Source organism: Delphinapterus leucas, chromosome 11 (assembly GCF_059928025.1).
Source record: "Delphinapterus leucas isolate spDelLeu-1000000601 "Yukka" chromosome 11, BTC_Dleu_Yukka2, whole genome shotgun sequence".
NCBI lineage: Eukaryota > Metazoa > Chordata > Mammalia > Artiodactyla > Monodontidae > Delphinapterus > Delphinapterus leucas.
The window spans coordinates 7,981,459-8,001,811 of NC_143139.1; the positions used below are offsets into that span (position 1 = coordinate 7,981,459).

At 46.8% G+C, this 20,353-nt stretch overlaps 1 protein-coding gene across 13 annotated transcripts in view; it reads left to right on the forward strand.

Moving 5' to 3' along the window:
* Positions 1-20,353, forward strand: part of PHC1 (polyhomeotic homolog 1) — a 57,116-nt gene that overhangs the window by 35,854 nt on the left and 909 nt on the right. For 8 of the 13 annotated variants that reach the window (XM_089920254.1, XM_089920261.1, XM_089920264.1 and 5 more), the window contains 14 exons: positions 2,166-2,323; positions 3,424-3,534; positions 4,342-4,422; positions 4,913-5,062; positions 5,788-5,943; positions 11,591-12,080; positions 13,473-14,233; positions 14,804-14,951; positions 15,191-15,402; positions 15,981-16,095; positions 16,950-17,058; positions 17,266-17,416; positions 17,882-18,113; positions 19,636-19,897. In XM_089920254.1, coding sequence (XP_089776380.1) covers positions 2,166-2,323; positions 3,424-3,534; positions 4,342-4,422; positions 4,913-5,062; positions 5,788-5,943; positions 11,591-12,080; positions 13,473-14,233; positions 14,804-14,951; positions 15,191-15,402; positions 15,981-16,095; positions 16,950-17,058; positions 17,266-17,416; positions 17,882-18,113; positions 19,636-19,790 — 3,029 coding nt within the window. In that variant the 3' untranslated portion in view covers positions 19,791-19,897. The remainder of the gene's footprint in view (positions 1-2,165; positions 2,324-3,423; positions 3,535-4,341; positions 4,423-4,912; positions 5,063-5,787; positions 5,944-11,590; positions 12,081-13,472; positions 14,234-14,803; positions 14,952-15,190; positions 15,403-15,980; positions 16,096-16,949; positions 17,059-17,265; positions 17,417-17,881; positions 18,114-19,635; positions 19,898-20,353) is intronic. The other 5 variants (XM_089920253.1, XM_089920255.1, XM_089920257.1 and 2 more) reach the window with 5 other exon arrangements.

Below are 20,353 nucleotides of genomic sequence, written 5' to 3' on the forward strand. Positions count from 1 at the left end.
CGTGCTTGGGGAAATTGATTTCCTCCAACTCTTGGCTCGGTAGGCCGAGTACCAGGTCCACTTCAATATCCTCTTCCAGCTCCTTGCCAAAGGTCTGCTCCAACCCAACCACACACGCCCAAATGCTGCCTTTCAGGATGACCGTGGTTTAGTTACTTTGGGGACCTCTATGGGTCAGCTTCTCTTTCTCTTCCAGTTAAATTCTGAAAATTTAAATTCACTGTGCTTCCCAAACTTTTTGTTATCTTCACTTTCTGTATTTAATTTTACAGTCCCAACACTGATCACTAATGAATAGATTTATGTGCCTGGGATCCAGGAATCCTGGTTTTGATGACAGTTTCTCCTGATTTTATTAAAAACTTTAAGCTGGTCCCTTTCCACCTCTTTTCTGTTTCTCACTCTGAAAAATTAATAAGACTTCCATTTTGGGGGGAGATGAGGGATCGTACGTTTTATTAGCATTTTCACCCATGAAGGGAATTAATGTCCCCTCCAGGGTCTCCTCCTGTCTCTGAGTCCAGTGAACTAAGTCCGGTGATCTATACAGCTGTGCCGTGCTGCCTCTAACCCTTACCCACTTTTTTTCTTCACATGCTGATAATGAGGATTCATGGGTCTGTATCTGTTTAGTGCTTTAATATTTTGGCAAAAGATGTGGGGAGAAGATAGACTAGACTTGAAGCCAGTATGATTTCTTCTGTGTACTTCTTGGGTTATATCCATGTTTGCAGTAACATTTGCTATTCCTGTGCAACTGAATTCTTGGGGGATAGCGATGCAATCAGATGATACTGGGAATGGAATCATAAAAAATCTCCCCAACTTTATTTCCAAGCCCAAGCGTTTTGATTTTGTTTACTTTGTTTGTTTTGAATGCAGTCATTAAAATAGATCCACCCTAATAAAACTGTCGACACCCCTTAGCAGAAATTCTGGTTTGATGTTTACATTCCAAAACCAAATTGTGCTGTGCTGATCCGATATTTATAGCGGCTCCACGCCTCAAAAGTAGACAATATAGTATTTAGGTTTAACAGAAAAGGGGAAAAAAAAGAATGAACAAAAAAACCTTATTGTCATTTAGTGCTGCTTGGAAGGCATGTTTCTTCCTACTTCTCATCTGTCTCTTTGCTTGGTTCTTAGCAATGTTTTCGTGTCTTTTTGCAAATTTTAGTGTAGACCCCAGAGGGTAAATTCTGACTACTTTAGTGGACTCAAAAGTTGAATCTTATTTTCTTGAAGATTTTCATTGTTGTCTTTACTATGTTTAATACCTGTAAGTCATTTGTTAAAATGATGTATTATACTTATTTGTGAAGCCTTCCTTGCAAACAGGGAAACTGAGGTTATAAGAAGGGAGAGTGACATGTCCAAGGTGTTACACAAGTAGCCTGAGTGGGAACCAGGCAGCTCTTCGGGCGATATGGGCTGTAGGCTAGTTCTTCTGTCTCCTAGTTTTGTGCCTTTCTATGATGCATTCAGTGTATTGATATCTGTATCTTAAGCCCCTCCTCCATAAAATGATGACAGTGAGCACTCAAAGTGAGTGACACTGCCTTAATCATAGATTGTTTTTGGTTTGAAGAAGCATGTCCTAGTGTAAAGATTTGATACTTAACTAGGACAACTTTAACTTCAGAAAACCTCATTTCCACAATTGTAAGGTGGGGATAATTATATTTACTGTAAAGCACTGAGAGAGAATGGAGGTGAAGAGCCTAGCCCAGTGAGAGGAGGCACCTAGTGGCTTCTCAGTAAATGGTGACCATTGTTAATAAGATGATGCTGATAACGGTGTTGCCCATGCGGAGAGAGATGAGATAACGGTAAATTTTAAATGGGACGATTTTAACCTATTTCAAAGTGTTATGGGGATATAAGGTGGCCTTACTATTATGAGGAACCACCTTACATTCTGGCCATTTTATATTTAAGGGCATGAGGGAATAGGTAAAAGTTGTTTATTTTGAGACACTGCTTAGCTTTAAAAGATGGTGTGGGGAAGTTATGGTTATAAGAGTATATTGAAGATTTGGTAGTTATTAAACCGGAGAAATCATGGTTTATGGAAGAAGAGGAAGGCTCTTAGATAACTTAATAATGACATGAAATAGTAGTTTGAGATCAGGTGTAAATGTGAATCCTTTGCTGCTTCCATCCAGGCCTCGAGTCGGAGCGCCAGCCTCGGGCTCCCTGGACCTGCATCATGGAGACTGAGAGTGAGCAGAGCTCCAACTCCACCAACGGGAGCTCCGGCTCTGGGGGCAGCTCTCGGCCCCAGATAGCTCAGATGTCACTGTACGAACGGCAAGCAGTGCAGGTGAGGCTCAGCTCTGAGGGGCTGTGATCTGTGAGCACTGGCTTGGGGCGGGCAAGGATGCAGGAAGATAATGGCCCTTGGTTCCTTTCCAGCAAACGCGGGGAGTTGGATTAGGTGACAGCTAAGGTCCCTTCCAGTTCTGAGAATCTTAGGAGTTCACAACAGTTTGAGCAAGGAGGCAGAATGAGATTCAGTCTTTTAAGGTTTTTATGCCATTCAGTTCATGTTGCTAGATTCTAACTAACCATTTCTCTTTATGGATTGTCAGGTTTTTAATTTTTGGTCTTGAAAATCATCCTGAGTAATGGAAGTTAAGAACTTTTACTTAAAATATTTTAGCTACTAGAATAACTATGCACATCCTAAGACTGGTCCTAATTATTAAAAAGAATACGGTAATATCCTGAAGTTAATGTTAAAACTGAATTACCAGTATCATCTTGATAAACACCCATTAGTATTATGCTGTAGGTGTTTGAAAATGCCAGTTACTTGAAAATTTTACCTGATACAGTCTTTCATAAGTGACCATTTACTCTATTTTTCATCGTATTCACCCCCTTAGGATTCTGTCACCTTTATTGTATCCCTAGAATATGGTCTTTTATTTTCTTCTTCTCTTTACATTAATCAACATCCCACTTATTTTCAAACCAGTTTAGTCCTAATTCTTTGTTATATCGTATATTAACAGATTCCTTTTGGGAAATAAGAGTTCATGTGAGTTACACTGCTTTACTTTTCAAGAATAGAGCACAGCAGAATTAACTGCTTGTCTACTTTTTAAGGACTTACTGGTTCTGATATAAAAATGGACAAATCAGATGTTGACAATTTAACCAGATACCCATCTTCCTTTGTTTCCCTCCTTCCCATATGTCCCTTTCAGAGGATCACAGTGATTTCCATAGAATAGGAGTTAGGAGTGATTCTTCTTTTCTTCCTGGCCACGCCGTGCGGCTTGCGGGATGTTAGTTCCCCGACGAGGGATCGAACCCGTGCCCCTGCATTGGGAGCACGGAGTCTTAACCACTGGACCGCCAGGCAAGTCCCAGGAGTGATTCATTCTAAGCGGATTGATCCCCGCTCTTTCTTCCTAGGCTCTGCAGGCACTGCAGCGTCAGCCCAACGCGGCTCAGTATTTCCACCAGTTCATGCTCCAGCAGCAGCTCAGCAATGCCCAGCTGCACAGCCTGGCTGCCGTCCAGCAGGTGAGAGGTCAGCAGCTAGCTGGCCCAGGAGGGAGGGAACAGGCACTACAGGTGGGTCGGGGCACGCTACCTCCTCCGCTGGGCCAGGCTGGAAACAGTCTCTTCTGCCTCCTGTCCTCCTGCAGGAGGATGAAGGGACCTTAGTGTCTGGGCTCTCAGTAAGAACTGTGGGGAAACTACCTTTTAGAGGTAGCATGGCTTTGTGCTAGACCTGTACCGTCCAGTATGGTAGCCGTTAGCCACAGGTAGCTATGAAGCGCTTAAAATACGGCTAGTGCAAACGGAGGTGTGCGAAAAGATTTTGGATTTCAGAGACTTAGTGTGAAAAAAAATTTTCAGTAGCTTGTTTATGTTGGTTACATGTTGAAATGAGATAGATCAGCTTGAATAAAGTAAATTATTAAACTTTACTTCTCCTGTTTCTCTTCACTTTTCGAGAAATGTTCATACTAGATTATATATGTGGCTTGTATTATATTTGTATTGATTGGGCAGCACTGGGCTGGACTTAGCAGTGACTCATGACGTCACCTGACCAAAGTTTCTTGCAGCTAAAAGAAAGTGGGAGGAAGAGAGTGGGTTGCCTGCCTGCCCCGGCTGGGTCATGTGGGAGTTATTGGGTTAGCATATGTGACAACATGAGGGTAATTGGGATTCTGAAGACACTGGTCCTTGCTCCATAGTAGAGGCTCTCAGTTCTTACCTGAGATCTCTATTATATTTTGTGCCTGTGATCTATTACTGGCAGATTCAGAGCCTTTTCCTTCATTGTCTCTGCTCTTTCTTGTCTTCTTTCCCCTCTAACAGGCCACGATTGCTGCCAGTCGGCAGGCCAGCTCCCCAAACACCAGCCCCGCCCAGCAGCAGACCACCACCACCCAGGCCTCCGTGAGTACTGCCCCTCCCCTCCGAGGGGCTTTCCTCTCTGGGTCTTTGCCTCTGGGTTAAACTACTTTGTACTGCTGGTCTGAGAGTGTTTATTGAGCCGTCAATGGTATTTACTGCCCTTGTGTAGAGAATATTAGTAAACTGGAAAGTAACCAGCTTGGATCTGTATAGGAGTCTTAACGGGGAGATCTAAGAAAGGAGGAGGAAAATCCTGCGTAGGCGGTAGCAAAGCCTTGAATGAGAAGTAAGGTCGGTTCCGTTTCGTTCCTTTGCCTTCTCAACTGTTACGCTGGTGGTTAGGGACTGGTTTGGTGATACCCTCCAGTAGCCGGATGACAGTAATGGATAGCAAGGTATTATTCATTTCCTCCTGACTCTATGAAAGTGAGATACTCTGTTCTTGACCGCGTCACTCTGAATTTGTCAGTCGTGTATATTTCCTTTTACCTCTCCCCAGTCCTGAGTCCTGGTTCCTTTCTGTACCACACAGATCAATCTGGCCACCACGTCGGCCGCCCAGCTCATCAGCCGATCCCAGAGTGTGAGCTCTCCCAGTGCTACCACTTTGACCCAATCTGTGCTACTGGGGAACACCACCTCCCCACCCCTCAACCAGTCCCAGGCCCAGATGTATCTACGGGTAAGCCAAAGCCACGGTCGCTGTTGCCCCCGGGGCATAAATGTCCTGTATCTTATTGAGTGAAAGCTATTTTTTATTTTTTTGGCCACACCACGCAGCTTATGGGATGTTAGCTCCTCGACTAGGGATTGAACCCGGGCCCGCAGTAGTGAAAGCGCCGGGTCCTGACCACTGACCACCAGGGAATGCCCAGAGTGAAAGCTGTTTTATTTAATCATGGTTACCCAGATGTTTTAAGACAAGCTGATCTGCTTCCTCTGCCTTACTTAACCTCTAGAAGTGATGCTTAGTGTTTACAGGTAGCCTGCAGATTACTGAGATCCTAAGGTAGAAGATGTTCGCCTTAGTATTTGAGAAATTTGCGTCAGATAATAGTCTAATCTTTAAACCTATGACTCGAGTACACGAATCCTAAGTGTTATGTCTTGGCCTGTCTGCTTACTATATATAGACACTTGCTCCACAATCCTCATTGTCTCAACTTCTTTGACGTTTGATTCTTTGTTATCAGTGTATAGTTTTATACACGTTCTAGGTTTTCTTCGGATGCTTCATCGCACGTGGAAAATAAGGGTCTCCTGGGTTGGTGTGGAAAGGGGCAGGGCTTAGCTGTTTCGTATCTTCTGTTTATTTTGTCTTGTGGTCCCTCCCTTCCGTCTCTTCTGTCTCTCTTCTTTTCCTCTTGCTCTCTTCCCTCTGCTCGTCCTCTTCCTCCTCCTTGCCAGCCACAGCTGGGAAACCTGTTGCAGGTAAACCGGACCCTGGGCCGGAATGTGCCTCTAGCCTCCCAGCTCATCCTGATGCCCAACGGGGCGGTGGCCGCGGTCCAGCAGGAGGCGCCATCTGCTCAGCCTCCGGGAGTTCACGCAGATGCCGATCAGGTCAGTGGCGACCACTTGACCTGTGGACTGACGCTGGGGAGGGTGAGGGGAATGGCCTCGGACCAGGGCCCACCCTTCCACCCCATTACCACTTTTCAGGATCCTTTTTAAAAAAAATTTCTGTAGAACTTGAATACCTTACACCTTTTTAGTTCTTTGAGTTAGGAAGGGAAGTAGACTTGACTGAAAACAGCCCTGTGGATGTGGGAAGCCTTATTCTTAATACAGGACATATGTCCTTACCCTTCTTTTAGCCCTCCATGGCTCAGTTTCATTCAGGAAGTCTTAGTTCTCTCTTCTTGCAGTACTGTCTCTTTAAGATAAGGGATGGTTGAGGGAATTCTAGTTAGACACACGTGAAGCTGACCTGGCTGAGTTACTGGCAAAACACTTGATTCCTTCTCTTTATGAGTCACTGTAGCTCTCAACCTTCAGCAGTCTGTTTACGCTCACTGTGTTCGCAGTAAAGTCTTCCTCACCAGTGCTTCCCATGCCTTATCTCCAATATATGTGTGTGTGTGTGTGTGTGTGTGTGTGTGTGTGTGTGTATACATATATAGAGAGCCTGAATGTTTTAGCTTCTTACGGGTGGGTTACAAACTGGGATCTCATAGTACTCGTTTCATTCTTTTAGTTTATCAGTCAGCAAGTAAATATTGCGCTCTCTCTTTTGATGTGCTCAGGTATATACTAGAAACTGGGGGATTGAAAAATGAGTCAAGTCTTCAAAGAGCTTAGAGAAGAAAGAAGTGCAAAAGTAAACAGTACCAACTTTGAGTGATGCAGGAGTTTAGGGAAGAGTTGCCTGCATTTCTTTTCAGTGACTTTTAGGAACATGAACAGATTCTTAAAGGACGGGTAGGATTTGATTTGGAGTAAGAAGAACACTGGAGAGAGAACAGTATGTGTAAAGGCCTATCTCACGTACGTGAAGATGATTTGGGGATGAGTGAATAAAGTGGAGATGGCAGGCCTGTGGCTGGAAAGGTCGTTGTTAGGGAGAAGTCTGAAAGCCAGGTAACTTCACAGGTAGCAGTGGCACTGCTGGCTTGAAAGGCAGATTGATAGGGTCAGGAAACTCCTTGAGAAAGAATCATTTAGGAACACGTGCCTGGAGAAGAAAGAGAAATGAGGGAACCTGCTAAGAAACTGTTGAGGTCATTTAGTTACAAGGTAAGGCCTTTGGTTTAGACTACAGTGATAGCCGTGGAATCAGAGGATGAGGTGGAGCCTGCTTCCATAGCAGTTCTTTCATTTATCCATCTAGTTATTCATCAGATATTTGTGTGTCAGTGTGTGGGGGGACAGAGCAGTGGTTGAAAGTGGGAATCTGATGTTTGGGTCAGATTCCAACTCCATGACTTAGTGTGACCCCTGCAAATGGCCTAACATTTTTAGCCACAATTTCTTCATCTGTTAAATAGCTGTTATAAAATACTTACCTCAGAGTGTGTTGTGAGGACCAAGGGAGTTGATGTGTGTAAGCGTTTGAAGAGTGCCTGGACACAGCATAGTGGGTGTTTTAAGAGTTTAGCCCTCGTTATGATCAGATATCAGACGTTCCTTGGCCTTGAATGTCCAAGGTCATGATCACTGGACTGATGGAGATGACACATCATCAAAGCACATTGAACAGATAATCACCTGAATAGTTTAGTGATTGCTTCATTAGAAAGTACAGTGTGCTGGGACTTCCCTGGTGGTGCAGTGGTTAAGAATCCGCCTGCCAATGCAGGGGACACAGGTTCGAGCCCTGGTCCAGGAAGATCCCACATGCCGCGGAGCAACTAAGCCCGTGCGCCACAACTACTGAGCCCATGTGCTGCAACTACTGAAGCCCGCCTGCCTAGAGCCCGTGCTCCACAGCAAGAGAAGCCACCGCGATGAGAAGCCCTCGTACCGCAGCGAAGAGTAGCCCCCTCTCGCCGCAGCTAGAGAAAGCCTGCACGCAGCAACGAAGACCCAACACAGCCAAAAATAAATAAATAAATAAACTTATTTAAAAAAAAAAAGTACAGAGTGCTCTGAAAACATAGAAAGGGACTTAATTTAGCTTTGGGATGGGGGTAGAAGTCAAGAAGGCGTTCCCGAGTAGATGGCAGTTAAATGGGGGCCTGTAGAAGTTAGTCAGGGGAAGACATGGAATGAGAGTGAAGGCAGGGTCCCCCCCATGTCCAGAGACCTGAGGAGGGAAGGGACTTTGTATATTTGAGGCACTAAAAGAAGACCCGTGTTCCTGGAGCCTGGCGCTGGGGGATGGAGATGGCACTGGGGAGGTGGGAGAAACTAATCTTGCAGGGCCTTGGGGACTGTGTGTAGGATTGGGGGCTCTATGTGAAGGCCAGTGGGAAATGGCAGTGACTTGGAGACTTGAGGGTTTAAAAAAATTTTTTTTTTAGTTTAAGGACAATGTTGGCTCCTCTGGAGGATTAATGGAAATGGTGTGAGTGTGAATATAGGGAGGAAAACAGTGTTGTAAGAGTTTAGGGGGAAGACGTTTGGATTAGGTGGTAGCAATGTAGATGGACAGAAATGAGTAGATTGGAGAAAAACTTCGAAGATCATTGGAAAGGGAGGCCTGACCCAGTAGATGGGGGAGTGGGGGGAGGTGCCAGAGCTGGGATCTGACACGGCCTGAGGGGCCAGGAGCGCTGTGAATGCGATGAAGAATGCCGGGGAAGTGGACGCAGGGTGAAGTTCACTTGAGGATGTGCCGACCTAGCAGTGCTTGTGAGCCGCCCACGAGGAGGTCTCGGGTCAGCAGTCTGATGTACACAGTGCTCAGCTCGGAGAAGTCTGACTGAGTTGGAGATGAACAGACAGGAGTAGTGTGCGTGGAGATGATAAGAGAAGTCAAGCACCGGAAACCGCTTAGGGAGCTGGTACGGATTGAGAAGAGAAAAGCCTTCAAGCTGGAGCCCCAAGGTTTAGAACGAGCCCTTAGAAAATAGAGCAGCTCCGGGTGGAGTAGAGGGTGGTGGGCTGGCAGAGGGGAAGAGGCAAGAGTGACAGAGACAAGATCTGGATTGTGCAGGGTCACGAAGACAAGGGAGCCGAATGTTATGAAAGTGGAGGGGGTCCTCTGTCCAGTTCAGTGGAGAGGGCGGGAGAGCTGGACTTAGGTCTGTGGGTGGAGAGCCCTTCCGGGGGAGTCGGAGGCTGAAGCCAGAGGAGCGGTGTGACTTGAGGAATGACTGGGTGGTGGGAGTCGGTGCGGTGGTTGTAAACAATTATTAAGAGATTAGCAAGAACAGGAGAGGAGGGTGAAGCTGGGCTTGGGAATGGGGTTCCGCTTGGTGATGGCAGGGAGCCAGTAGAGGAGAGGTTGAAGCAGGAGGAGGGGATGGGACCCTCAGCCTGGAGAAGGACGGCCCTTGGAGAGGAGGAAGGAGAGGGAGAGGGGGGTGGTAAGTGACGGGGGCAGGTGCAGGGGCAGGTTTGGTGGAACTGCTGAAGCATCGCGCACATCTAGTGGTTTTATTGTCTCTGCTGGAGTGAACAGTGACAGGGGAAAGAGGAAGTGGTTCTGAGGTACAAGGAGAGGAGGAAAGTTTTAAATAGCCATTATGGAAAGGAAGCCAGTTAGAAAAGGTAAGAAGTATATAAGCGCCGCAGCACCCAATCCTGATGATTCTTGTAAATCTCTCTCAAAAGCTATTGCCTCTTCTTCTTTATTACTGTTGTCTGAATTCGGGTTCTTTTTGTTTTTCGCATGAATTACTGTACTAGTTTCCTAATTGGTCTCTTGACTTCAGCCATATCTACTTCTAATCCTCTCGCACATTACTAACAGAATAAGTTTTTTAATAAGGAGATATATGTTGTTACTAACATTATTTTTAATTGTACCTCTGGTGTACAGAATTCGATAAATCATAATCCTTGGCTCATGGCCTCCTCTCATCAATGGTCCACTTTTTAAAAATATTTACTCAGTAAGTTTTAATCATGTAATAAGCCATCCCCAGTTCCATCCATTGCCTCCCCTTACCCATGATTCCTAGGTTCATCCTTCCCTGTGTCCCTTTTTATATAGTTTTATTGCCTTTACGTATATTTCCAAAATGTACTTTTATTATGGAACATTTCAGACATAAACAAAAATATAAAGAAATATGAATCTCCATGTACTTAACCATCCAGCGTCAGCATTTATAAACATGTGGCCAATCTCTCCAGACCCCCTTCCCTTCACCTGTGGATTATTTAGAAGCGAATTCCAGATACCATATCATTTATACATACATATATATATATATATACACACACACACACACACACACACACACACACACATATATGTCTAATTTATATTTAAATTTATAAGGTACTTGTGTGCAGTCTCTTTGGGAATGATTTCTTGATAGCTTATTGTCAAAATCCATCTGTATTGTTGTATGTCATTGTACTTTATTCATTTTGATTTCTATGTAATATTCCATCGTGTAAATGTACTACACATCTTAATTCATCTTCTCTTCTGATTATGGCCATTCAGTTGGTTTCCAGGCTTTTATTATCGTGACTAGTGCTGCTGTGACCATTCTTAACACAATCCACCCATTTTGTATACGGCGAGCATTTCTCTTATGGGATTCCTGGGTTATTAGAGTGTGTGTGAATAGTCACCTTTAGGATATGATGCCAAACTGTTTTCCAAAGTGGTTGTACTGATCTATACTTTCATCAGCAGTGTTTAAAAGAATAGTTTCGACTATAGATTTGATCACGATGATTCTGATGCATATTCTTCAGTGGCTTCCTGTAATCCATTAAGTGCTCATCATTCCTTCTCTCTGTTCATACCTTGGAGCACTTACTGTCTGTCAGGCACTGGGCTAGGTGCTGGGAATATAACAACAAAGAAGATGGAGAAGCTCTGTTTCCAAAGTAAAGTTCAGGCTCTCTTTATTTTAACACACCAGGCCCTTCGAGATCTGTCCTCTTTCTAGCCTCAGCCTACCTTCCTAGCTTCATTTCTTGCCATTTCCTCTAGTTCACCCCAAACATAATGAAGTATTTATAATTTCCAGAAATGCTGTGCTCTTTCTTGGCTCAGTGGTCTTGCAGTGTTGTCACCTATGTCTTCAAACCCCTGCCTTCACTATTACCTGTTGGTTCTCAGCTCAGACATCACCTGTTTTAGGACGTCTTCGCTAATCTCCCTAGTCTGAGTTAATCTCCTCTCTGTGCTCGTGTAGCACTGTGTGCCTATCTGTGCATAGTGTAATTTGGTTTTCTTGTCTTTTTTAGTAGAAAGTACTCATTAAAAGCAGGGGCTCGTGTCTTTCATCTCTGCATTCCCAGTATCCAGTGTGGTACCTGAAGCATAGTAGATATTTTGTAGATGTTGAATGAATGAATGGAGAGGAAAGGGAAAATCGGAGACATTTTGAAGGAATAAAATAACCAAACTAGATGATGGATTTGATAGTGAGTGAAGGAGCCTGAAAAATCAAATATGACTTGAGTCCCTCCCTGGGAAGGCCTTCACTGTGTACGTTTGTACAGGACGGGGTACGAGTTGAGGGGGGCTGTGGAATATCTGTAGCTCTCGTCACTGCTTCGGAATCAGTCACAGAAATCTTTGCCCTGAGTGCCCCCTGTTCCCCTTTTCTCAGTCTGTCTTTTGCTTCTTATCTTTCAGGTGCAGAACTTGGCAGTCAGGAACCAACAGGCCTCAGCCCAAGGACCCCAAATGCAAGGCTCTGCTCAGAAGGCCATTCCTCCTGGAGCCTCCCCTGTCTCCAGCCTCTCCCAGGCCTCTAGCCAGGCCCTCGCTGTGGCTCAGGCTTCCTCTGGGGCCTCAGGCCAGTCCCTCAACCTTAGTCAAGCTGGTGGAGGCAGTGGGAATAGCATCCCAGGGTCCATGGGTCCAGGTGGCCAGACACCTGGGGGCTTGGGTCAGTTGCCTTCCTCAGGAATGGGTGGTGGTGGGAGCTGTCCCAGGAAGGGCACAGGAGTGGTGCAGCCCTTGCCTGCAGCCCAGGCAGTGACTGTGAGTCAGGGCAGCCAGACAGAAGCAGAAAGTGCAGCAGCCAAGAAGGCAGAAGCAGATGGGACTGGTCAGCAGAGCGTGGGCATGAACCTGACACGGACAGCCACACCTGCTCCCAGCCAGACCCTTATTAGCTCAGGTAAGCTGTCACCTCTCGTAATGTCATTGTTCTCTCGGGACTTGTTTAAAATCGTCAGAGTACACATCTTTGCCATTTTTCCTGCTTGTCTTGGTCCCGGACTAGTGGAAGGAAAGAGAATCACATCAACCTTGATCATATTAGTCCAGGGAGACAGGACGACAGGTAACAGAGATGGATCTTGTCTGTTTCCACCAGGCAGCAGTCAGTTTACAAGTTGCCTTGTCCTCTCTTTCTTAGGTCCTGAGTTCTTCAGTTTACTCACTCGACCCATTCATTCACTTGGTTCTTTTTGAATTGCCTACTATGTTCTAGGAGGTGCTGGGACACATCTTTGAAAAACAGACTCCTCTGCTCACGGAGCTTACAGTTTAGCATAAGGGATGCGTTTAATGTTGGTTAGTTGGCCCAGTGTAGAGCAGAGACTGTATAGGTGCCTTAGAGCACTTAGGATGAGCAAATAGAGCCATGGTTTAATACAGTCAACTTGTGATCATCTGTATCAATGATAAGGATAAAAAAGAATAAATAATAACGCCAAATAGTTCTTGATTTCAGGCTGTGTATGGAGTTAGATGTGTGCACCTTACTTGGTAATGTTTATTTTTGCCTTCCTTGTTTCTAGTTCTTTAGTTGTTGCTATATTTGAATAATGTATTCACAAAATGTAACAGTTAATTATCAGTTTAATACCTAGTATTGACACACTGTAGCACTTCTGTTACCGAAGTGCTTTCATTTCACATATATCCTCTGGACACTCTGGTAGAGTATGGAGCAGGGAGATCCCAGCTCTAGTTTACAGTGGAGGAAACTGGGTAAAGTCCGAGCTCGCAGCTGCTGACTCGTAAGACATCTTCTCATAGGCGGTGACCCAAACTGATAAATGTTGGAGACCGAGGCACTCACGGGAAGATGTTGGTATCTTTACCTCTGTGGACGTTTATTATTTCAGTGACTGCTAAGTGTTTCTCATGTGTCAGGCCCTGGGCTGGGTTCTAGGGATGTAAAAATGAATGAAACATGGCCTCAGTGCTTGAGGAGCTGAGTCTAATCGTGGAGAGGATGGGCCCGCCGTTGTCCTTGCTGAGTGCAAAGTAACAGGATTTAAGTAGAGCAAAAAAGTAAAAGTCAGATAAACGCAAGAAGTTACCGAGGACTGTTAACTGCTCGAGCAAGAGTGGTCTCTCCCGGAAACCTTTAAGACTGGGGTAGTTGGTAACGTCAGACTAGGAAGGAGTGTGAGCCAAGCAGCCGCCTGGGCCCCGCCAGGCTCGCCTTCCATTTGCTGTCTGGGTCCGCCTCGGAAGGGTGCTCTGGCTTCCCATTCCTGGGGCTGCTGCTGATTTTCTGCCCCCCTCCCTCTTTGTCGCTCCGGGGCTGTCCCCGCAGCCACCTACACGCAGATCCAGCCCCACTCCCTGATCCAGCAGCAGCAGCAGATCCACCTGCAGCAGAAGCAGGTGGTGATCCAGCAGCAGATCGCCATCCACCACCAGCAGCAGTTCCCGCACCGCCAGGCGCAGCTGCTGCACACGGCCACCCACCTGCAGCTGGCCCAGCAGCAGCAGCAGCAGCAGCAGGCCGCGCCCCTCCCTGCGCCCCCGCCCCCGCAGGGCCCCCCCGCCCAGCAGGCCCCGCCTTCGCAGTCCCAGCAGCCAGCCCAGACTCTGGTTGTCCAGCCCATGCTGCAGTCTTCGCCCTTGTCGCTCCCTCCTGACCCAGCCCCCAAGCCCCCCGTCCCCATCCAGTCCAAGCCACCTGTGGCCCCTGTCAAGCCTCCTCAGCTGGGGGCTGCCAAGATGTCAGCCACCCAGCAACCTCCGCCCCACATCCCCGTGCAAGTCGTGGGCACCCGGCAGCCAGGTACAGCCCAGGCCCAGGCTTTGGGGCTGGCCCAGCTGGCAGCCGCCGTACCTGCTTCCCGGGGGATGGCAGGCACAGTGCAGCCTGGCCAGGCCCACGTGGCCTCCTCGCCGCCTTCATCCCAGGCCCCTGGTGCGCTGCAGGAGGGCCCACCCGCGTTGGCTTCGGGGATGACCCTGGCTCCTGTGCAGGGGACGGCACATGTGGTGAAGGGGGCGGCTACCGCCTCCTCGCCTGTTGTGGCCCAGGTCCCTGCCGCCTTCTACATGCAGTCTGTGCACCTGCCGGTGAGTGATGCCTGATGGCTTTGAGGGCACTATCATCCTTGAGAGGACCTGAGTTTAGTTTAGGAGGGGAATAAGGAGTTAGGAAGGTTAAGATACTGGTATTGATCACTGCTTCTTTTGTAAGAGAGAGACATGTTCATGGAAGGTTAAGATCCTGGCACGCACTTCTTCCTTTTGTAAGAGGGAGACATTAGTGTAGATAATATCTGAAGTTCATACTCCTAAATTTGCCACTGAAATTCTGTGGTTTTGGATCTGTACTAAGTTATATCAAGATATAGCCTTAGCCACCAAAATTGATTTTTAGAAAAACAACAGTTCATGGTTGGGCTGTTGATGAATCCAGGGTCCCCAGGTCTACGTGAGGACCTGGAGAAAATGTTGTATTTTTTGTCTTGATGTAGAAGTTACACTTCTTGGGAATGACCAGAAATTTTACTGGACTGTGGGAAGTATACAGATTGGGGAATCTAGAACTAAGAAGATTTTCTCTTGACAGTATGGGAATAATTGTGTTTTCTTGTTACCCTTCACTCATAAATCTTTTCTTTCCTGTTCTTCACTTTATAGGGCAAACCGCAGACATTGCCCGTCAAACGCAAGGCTGAGTCAGAGGAGGAGAGAGACGATATCTCCACGTTGAGTTCAGTGCTTCCTGCGAAGGCGTCTCCGGTAGTAGAGAGCCCGAAGGCCATGGAGGAGAAGGGCGGTCTTGGAGGTGAGTAACTGGCTTCTGCAGTGCTGCTGGAGTACATAGAAATTAGAGGAAAGTTCTGAGTGAGCTGAAAGATCACTCTGCCTCAGTAGGCTTGGTGGAGTAGATCCAAACACAGGGCATCCAGGGTGAAAGATCAAAAGGGAACATGTATTACTGTGGAAGATCAGGCTGACCTGGCTCATAGATGGATCAGCTAGGTCATCCCCTACCTGTCCCTCAATCTTGTGTTTATTTTCCAGACAAAGCTGAACCAGTGACCAGTGTGAATGCTGGTACCCCGAGCAGTGATGTAGTAGCCTTGGCTCCTGCCCCGTCAGCACCGCCTCCCACGCTGGCCATGGTGTCCAGACAGATGGGTGACTCCAAGCCCCCACAGGCCATTGTGAAGCCCCAGATTCTCACCCACATCATCGAAGGCTTCGTTATCCAGGAAGGAGCAGAACCTTTTCCGGTGAGGGCAGGGCCAGAAGTCAGGGCTTGGTCTGATTGTTGTCTTTTCAAACTCCACGAAATCAAAAGGCTCAGAACTATTTAATTATTAGCGAATGGTTCAATTCTGTTGTTTGTATGGTTAGTTGTAAAGAAGGAAGTGAAGAGAAGAAAGAATATGTAGACTAGAAAGTGAAAATGTTGGGAAGAGAAGAAAAGGAAGAAAGTGACCTCTAAAGCTGTCATGTTTAGTTAGACAAATTAGGTTGTTTTATAGTGAAGAAAATTGTGGTAGAGAAGTTAAGAGACTTTTCTGGATACCATGAGTTGGCAGAACCATGACTCCTAGTATGTTCCCTACAATTTAGGAAGGAAAAGGACAAAATAGGGAGCCCAGGTAGGAACCTGTTCTCCAGTGGCTTATCTGAAAAAAGCCAGTTAGAGGCTCTTGATTGCTGTATTGAAAATGGTTTTCTCTGCATCGGACTTGGTCATTAACTCAGAAATCTGGGCAGAGACATGGTGGTGAAAAATGGTGGGGAAAGCTATAGGGAAGCAGAAAGGAATTAGGCTAACTTAACTAACCTTTTTCTGGGACAGGTGGGTTGTTCTCAGTTACTGAAAGAGTCTGAGAAGCCACTGCAGACTGGCCTCGTGACAGGGCTGAATGAGAATCAGTCGGGTGGCCCCTTAGGTGGGGACAGCCCATCTGCTGGTAAGTATTTATTTAGAGACCCATCTGGGGAAGGAGGCTGATGGAGATGTGTTTGAGGACTTAGTGTAAAATAGGAATTATCTGTTTAAAGTGGGAATTACGTGAAGTCCATCCACACTGAGAAACCAGAAGCCACATCATATAACAGAATACGTAGACTCACACAAAAGTTGTTCCATAGGATAGAATTAAGGGGAATTTTATCAAGCTAGAGTAATCTGTTGAATTATTTACTATAAGGATATATTTTTCAAAAGACGATCTAAAATAGGCTATTTCTGGGAATTCCCTGGCGGTTCAGTGGTTAGGACTCCACGCTTCCACTGCAGGGGGCACGGGTTTGATCCCTGGTTGGGGAACTAAGATCCTGCATGTTGCAGGGTGCGGCCAAAAAAAAAAAAAAAAAAAAAAAAATACAGGCTATATCTTAATTTCCAGTTCTCCTTATTCTAGATTCTGTACTACATGTTAAGGAGTCCTGTTCACATTTCCCCCCCTGCTTTTGGAAACTTCTGTGGGAGAGAGGTCTTATGTCTTTCCAGGCATTAAGTAATCTTTTCCTCTCTCCTGTTCAGAAATGCAGTCTTGTCTGAAATCTGAGATTATGAGTCAGGATAAAATTAGTCATTTAAAGTGGAAATCGTCTGGCTTAAGGTTAGGAAGACTGTGATGTTCTTGAGGGACAGTTCTTTACGGTTCTGGATCTTGAACTTTGTTTTAGGGAGATTCTCAATTAGGTTGAGTAGGTCTTTGGGGGGAACCCTGAGAGTAATTAAGAGTCCAGCGTTGGGCCTGATGGGGGCCTGAGTGGCAGCAGAAACCGATGCAGCCCTCCCGCGCTGCCTTGTTTTCAGAGCTCGATAAGAAGGCGAACCTCCTGAAGTGCGAGTACTGTGGGAAGTACGCCCCTGCAGAGCAGTTTCGCGGCTCCAAGAGATTCTGCTCCATGACTTGCGCAAAGAGGTACTGTAGGCACCCCGCCTCACCCCCCTCCATCTAACCTTACACCCCTTCCCTAGGATCTGCTCAAGGCTCATAGTTAATGTCTCCTCTGCTTTCATTCCCTTCCCCAAATCGGCCCTTAAAATCCCAGTTCACATTTAGTGCAGGGGAGCAAGGCGGTCTTCTCTGGTAGCACTCATGACCTCCTGTACGTGCCCCGACCTGTAGGTATAATGTGAGCTGTAGCCACCAATTCCGGCTGAAGAGGAAAAAAATGAAAGAGTTTCAAGAAGCCAACTATGCCCGCGTTCGCCGGCGCGGACCCCGCCGCAGCTCCTCCGACATCGCCCGTGCCAAGATCCAGGGCAAGCGCCACCGGGTGAGCTGCCGGTGCGGGGCGCACTACCTCAGAAATGGGCCTCTTTCCTTCCTCTTCCCCACGGGGCAGTTCCTTTGCCCAGCTAAAATGAGTATGAGACCAGAACTCTGGTTTTGCGTTGATTGCCTTACTCCAAATTCCAAGAGATCCTGACCTCTGTCTCTTCTCACCTTACTGGTTGCCTGTCTGTTAATCCTTATGCCGTGTTTGAGGAGGGAAAATCTAGGGCAGTTGTTGGTAGAAGGGGAGAACCGAGAGAGGGATACAGTTCATACTTGAAAGGCACTCGAGAGCGGACTGGTGACTTCGGGCATTTGCACGTGAAGTACAGATTATTTCACTTGTGCTAAGATTAGTTTTTCCTCTGTGCCCGATAGTAATCCAAACCCAGGGTGGCTGGGGAAAGGAGAGGGAAACCTCATGACACTGTTACTTGTGACCTGTTTTGCGTTTTTTTTTCTGTAGGGTCAAGAGGACTCTAGCCGGGGTTCAGATAATTCCAGTTACGATGAAGCACTCTCTCCAACATCTCCTGGGCCTTTATCCGTGCGAGCAGGGCATGGAGAACGTGACCTGGGGAACCCCAATACAGCTCCGCCTACACCAGAATTACATGGCATCAACCCTGTGTTCCTGTCCAGTAATCCTAGCCGTTGGAGCGTAGAGGAGGTGTATGAGTTTATTGCATCTCTACAAGGTATCGCGGGCCTGTCCACCAGGACCCAGGTCACCTATATTGCTTCATTTTCCTACAGTTTTCTTTAGGTCATCCCACAGGGGCTTTTGTAACTGGAAATGTAACGGACTTAAGCAGTAGAGGCTTAAGTATGGTATGACGAAGGCTCTACTCTTGGTATTTATTCCGGTTTTGTCCACAGCCTGGTTTCCCAGTTTTCCTGGGTTGACTGTCCTCTGCTATGTCAGTAATTTTGCAGCAGTTGATTTTCATCTATGATTCTTAACCAATAATTTTTAAAGTATTTTTTTATGTGTGATTAATTGGGATACCCACCGTGGATAAAAGACTTTTCTCAGCGGAGAAGGGGATTAGGAAATAATGGGCCATTGTTGCCCTGCTCTCTTCAAGGCAGGATTATTTATAAGCTATTCTTTTTTTTTTAAAATAAATTTATTTATTTTATAATTTTTGGCTGTGTTGGGTCTTCGTTGCTGTGTGTGGGCTTTCTCTAGTTGTGGCGAGCGGGGGCCGCTCCTCACTGCGGTGCACGGGCTTCTCATTGCAGCGGCTTCTCTTGTTGCGGAGCATGGGCTGCTCTAGGTGCGTGGGCTCAGTAGTTGTGGCACACGGGCTGAGTAGTTGTGGCACGCGGGCTTCAGTAGTTGTGGCACACGGGCTCTAGAGCGCAGGCTCAGTAGTTGTGGCGCACAGGCTTAGTTGCTCCGTGACATGTGGGATCTTCCCGGACCAGGGCTCGAACCCGTGTCCCCTGCATTGGCAGATAAGCTATTCTTGACAAAGGGATGGCTTTCTCCAGCAGGAAAACCATCCTACCCTTCTTGGTATTTTGTCTGAATTCTGGGCCCTTAAAGATGTCAAGACGGCTCTTAACTTTGATTTTCTTGCCAGTGTCAAAACATATATATATATATATATATATATATATATATATATTGCTCCCTCCCTTTGCCCCCCTCAGGTTATCTGAATGAAGGTATCTCTCTGGTTGAACAACTTAGGTGTTTTATCTTGGCTCTTTTTTAAAAAAAAATGTTAATACTTCGGCTGCGTTGGGTCTTCAGTGCTGTGCGTGGGCTTTCTCTAGTTGTGGCAAGCAGGGGCCGCTCCTCGCTGCGGTGCACGGGCTTCTCGTTGTGGTGGCTTCTCGTTGTGGAGCACGGGCTCTAGGTGCGTGGGCCTCAGCGGTTGCAGCATATGGGCTCAGCGGTTGTGGCTTGCGGGCTCTAGAGCGCAGGCTCAGTAGTTGTGGCACACGGGCTTAGTTGCTTTGCGGCATGTGGGATCTTCCCGGACCAGGGATCGAACCCACGTCCCCTGCATCGGCAGGCGGATTCTTAACCACTGTGCCACCAGGGAAGTCCATGTCTTGGCTCTTTTTGTTTTTATAAATAGCCAGTTGCTCTGATTTCATTTTGCTTCCAAAGCTTGCCATGTCAGGCCACTGTATTACTGAATTTAGGACAAGTACTTTGGTGCTACCGTGTAGTTTCTCATACATATTCCCATCATTTCCTTCTAGGCTGCCAAGAGATTGCAGAGGAGTTTCGTTCCCAGGAGATTGATGGACAGGCCCTTTTATTACTTAAAGAGGAACATCTTATGAGTGCCATGAACATCAAGCTGGGCCCTGCCCTCAAGATCTGCGCCAAGATAAACGTCCTCAAGGAGACCTAAGGTGGCCCTCTTGCACAAACCAGCCTAAGGCAGACACTCCCCACTGTCCAGGTTATAACCTGGTGCCAGCAGAGACTTCACAGGGAAGACAGAGCTGTTCCAATTATGTATGTCTTCTGTAGAGGGGATTACTGAGACAGGGAAGACAAGTGCAAGAATTGGTCGCTGGTGCTACATGGTGGCAGCTTTGACATTTCTCTGGGTTCTACTTTATTTTTTAAATCTTTACGATTCTCACCTACCCTAATCCAATCTTTATAAAAGAGGCAGTCTAGAGAACTAGGACTGCTCGGCCTTATCCCAGAGCGGAGTGTCTAGCCAGGGTCAGAATTCTCCTAGAGGAGGAATGTACAGTATGGTGAGGCGAGGAAATGGGTGGAATGTAGGTGTGCCTCAGCAGTGGGGGAGCTAGGATTTTCTAGCTTGTGTGACACAAGTAGCAAAATCTGGCACTCCCTCTTCCCTCTGGATCGTGTGACTGTAGCTGTGGCCCAGAGTTTTGTTGTCACTCCCTTAGTATTGGATATTTTCTCCTGCATCCACGGCAGGGTCACCAGCCAGGG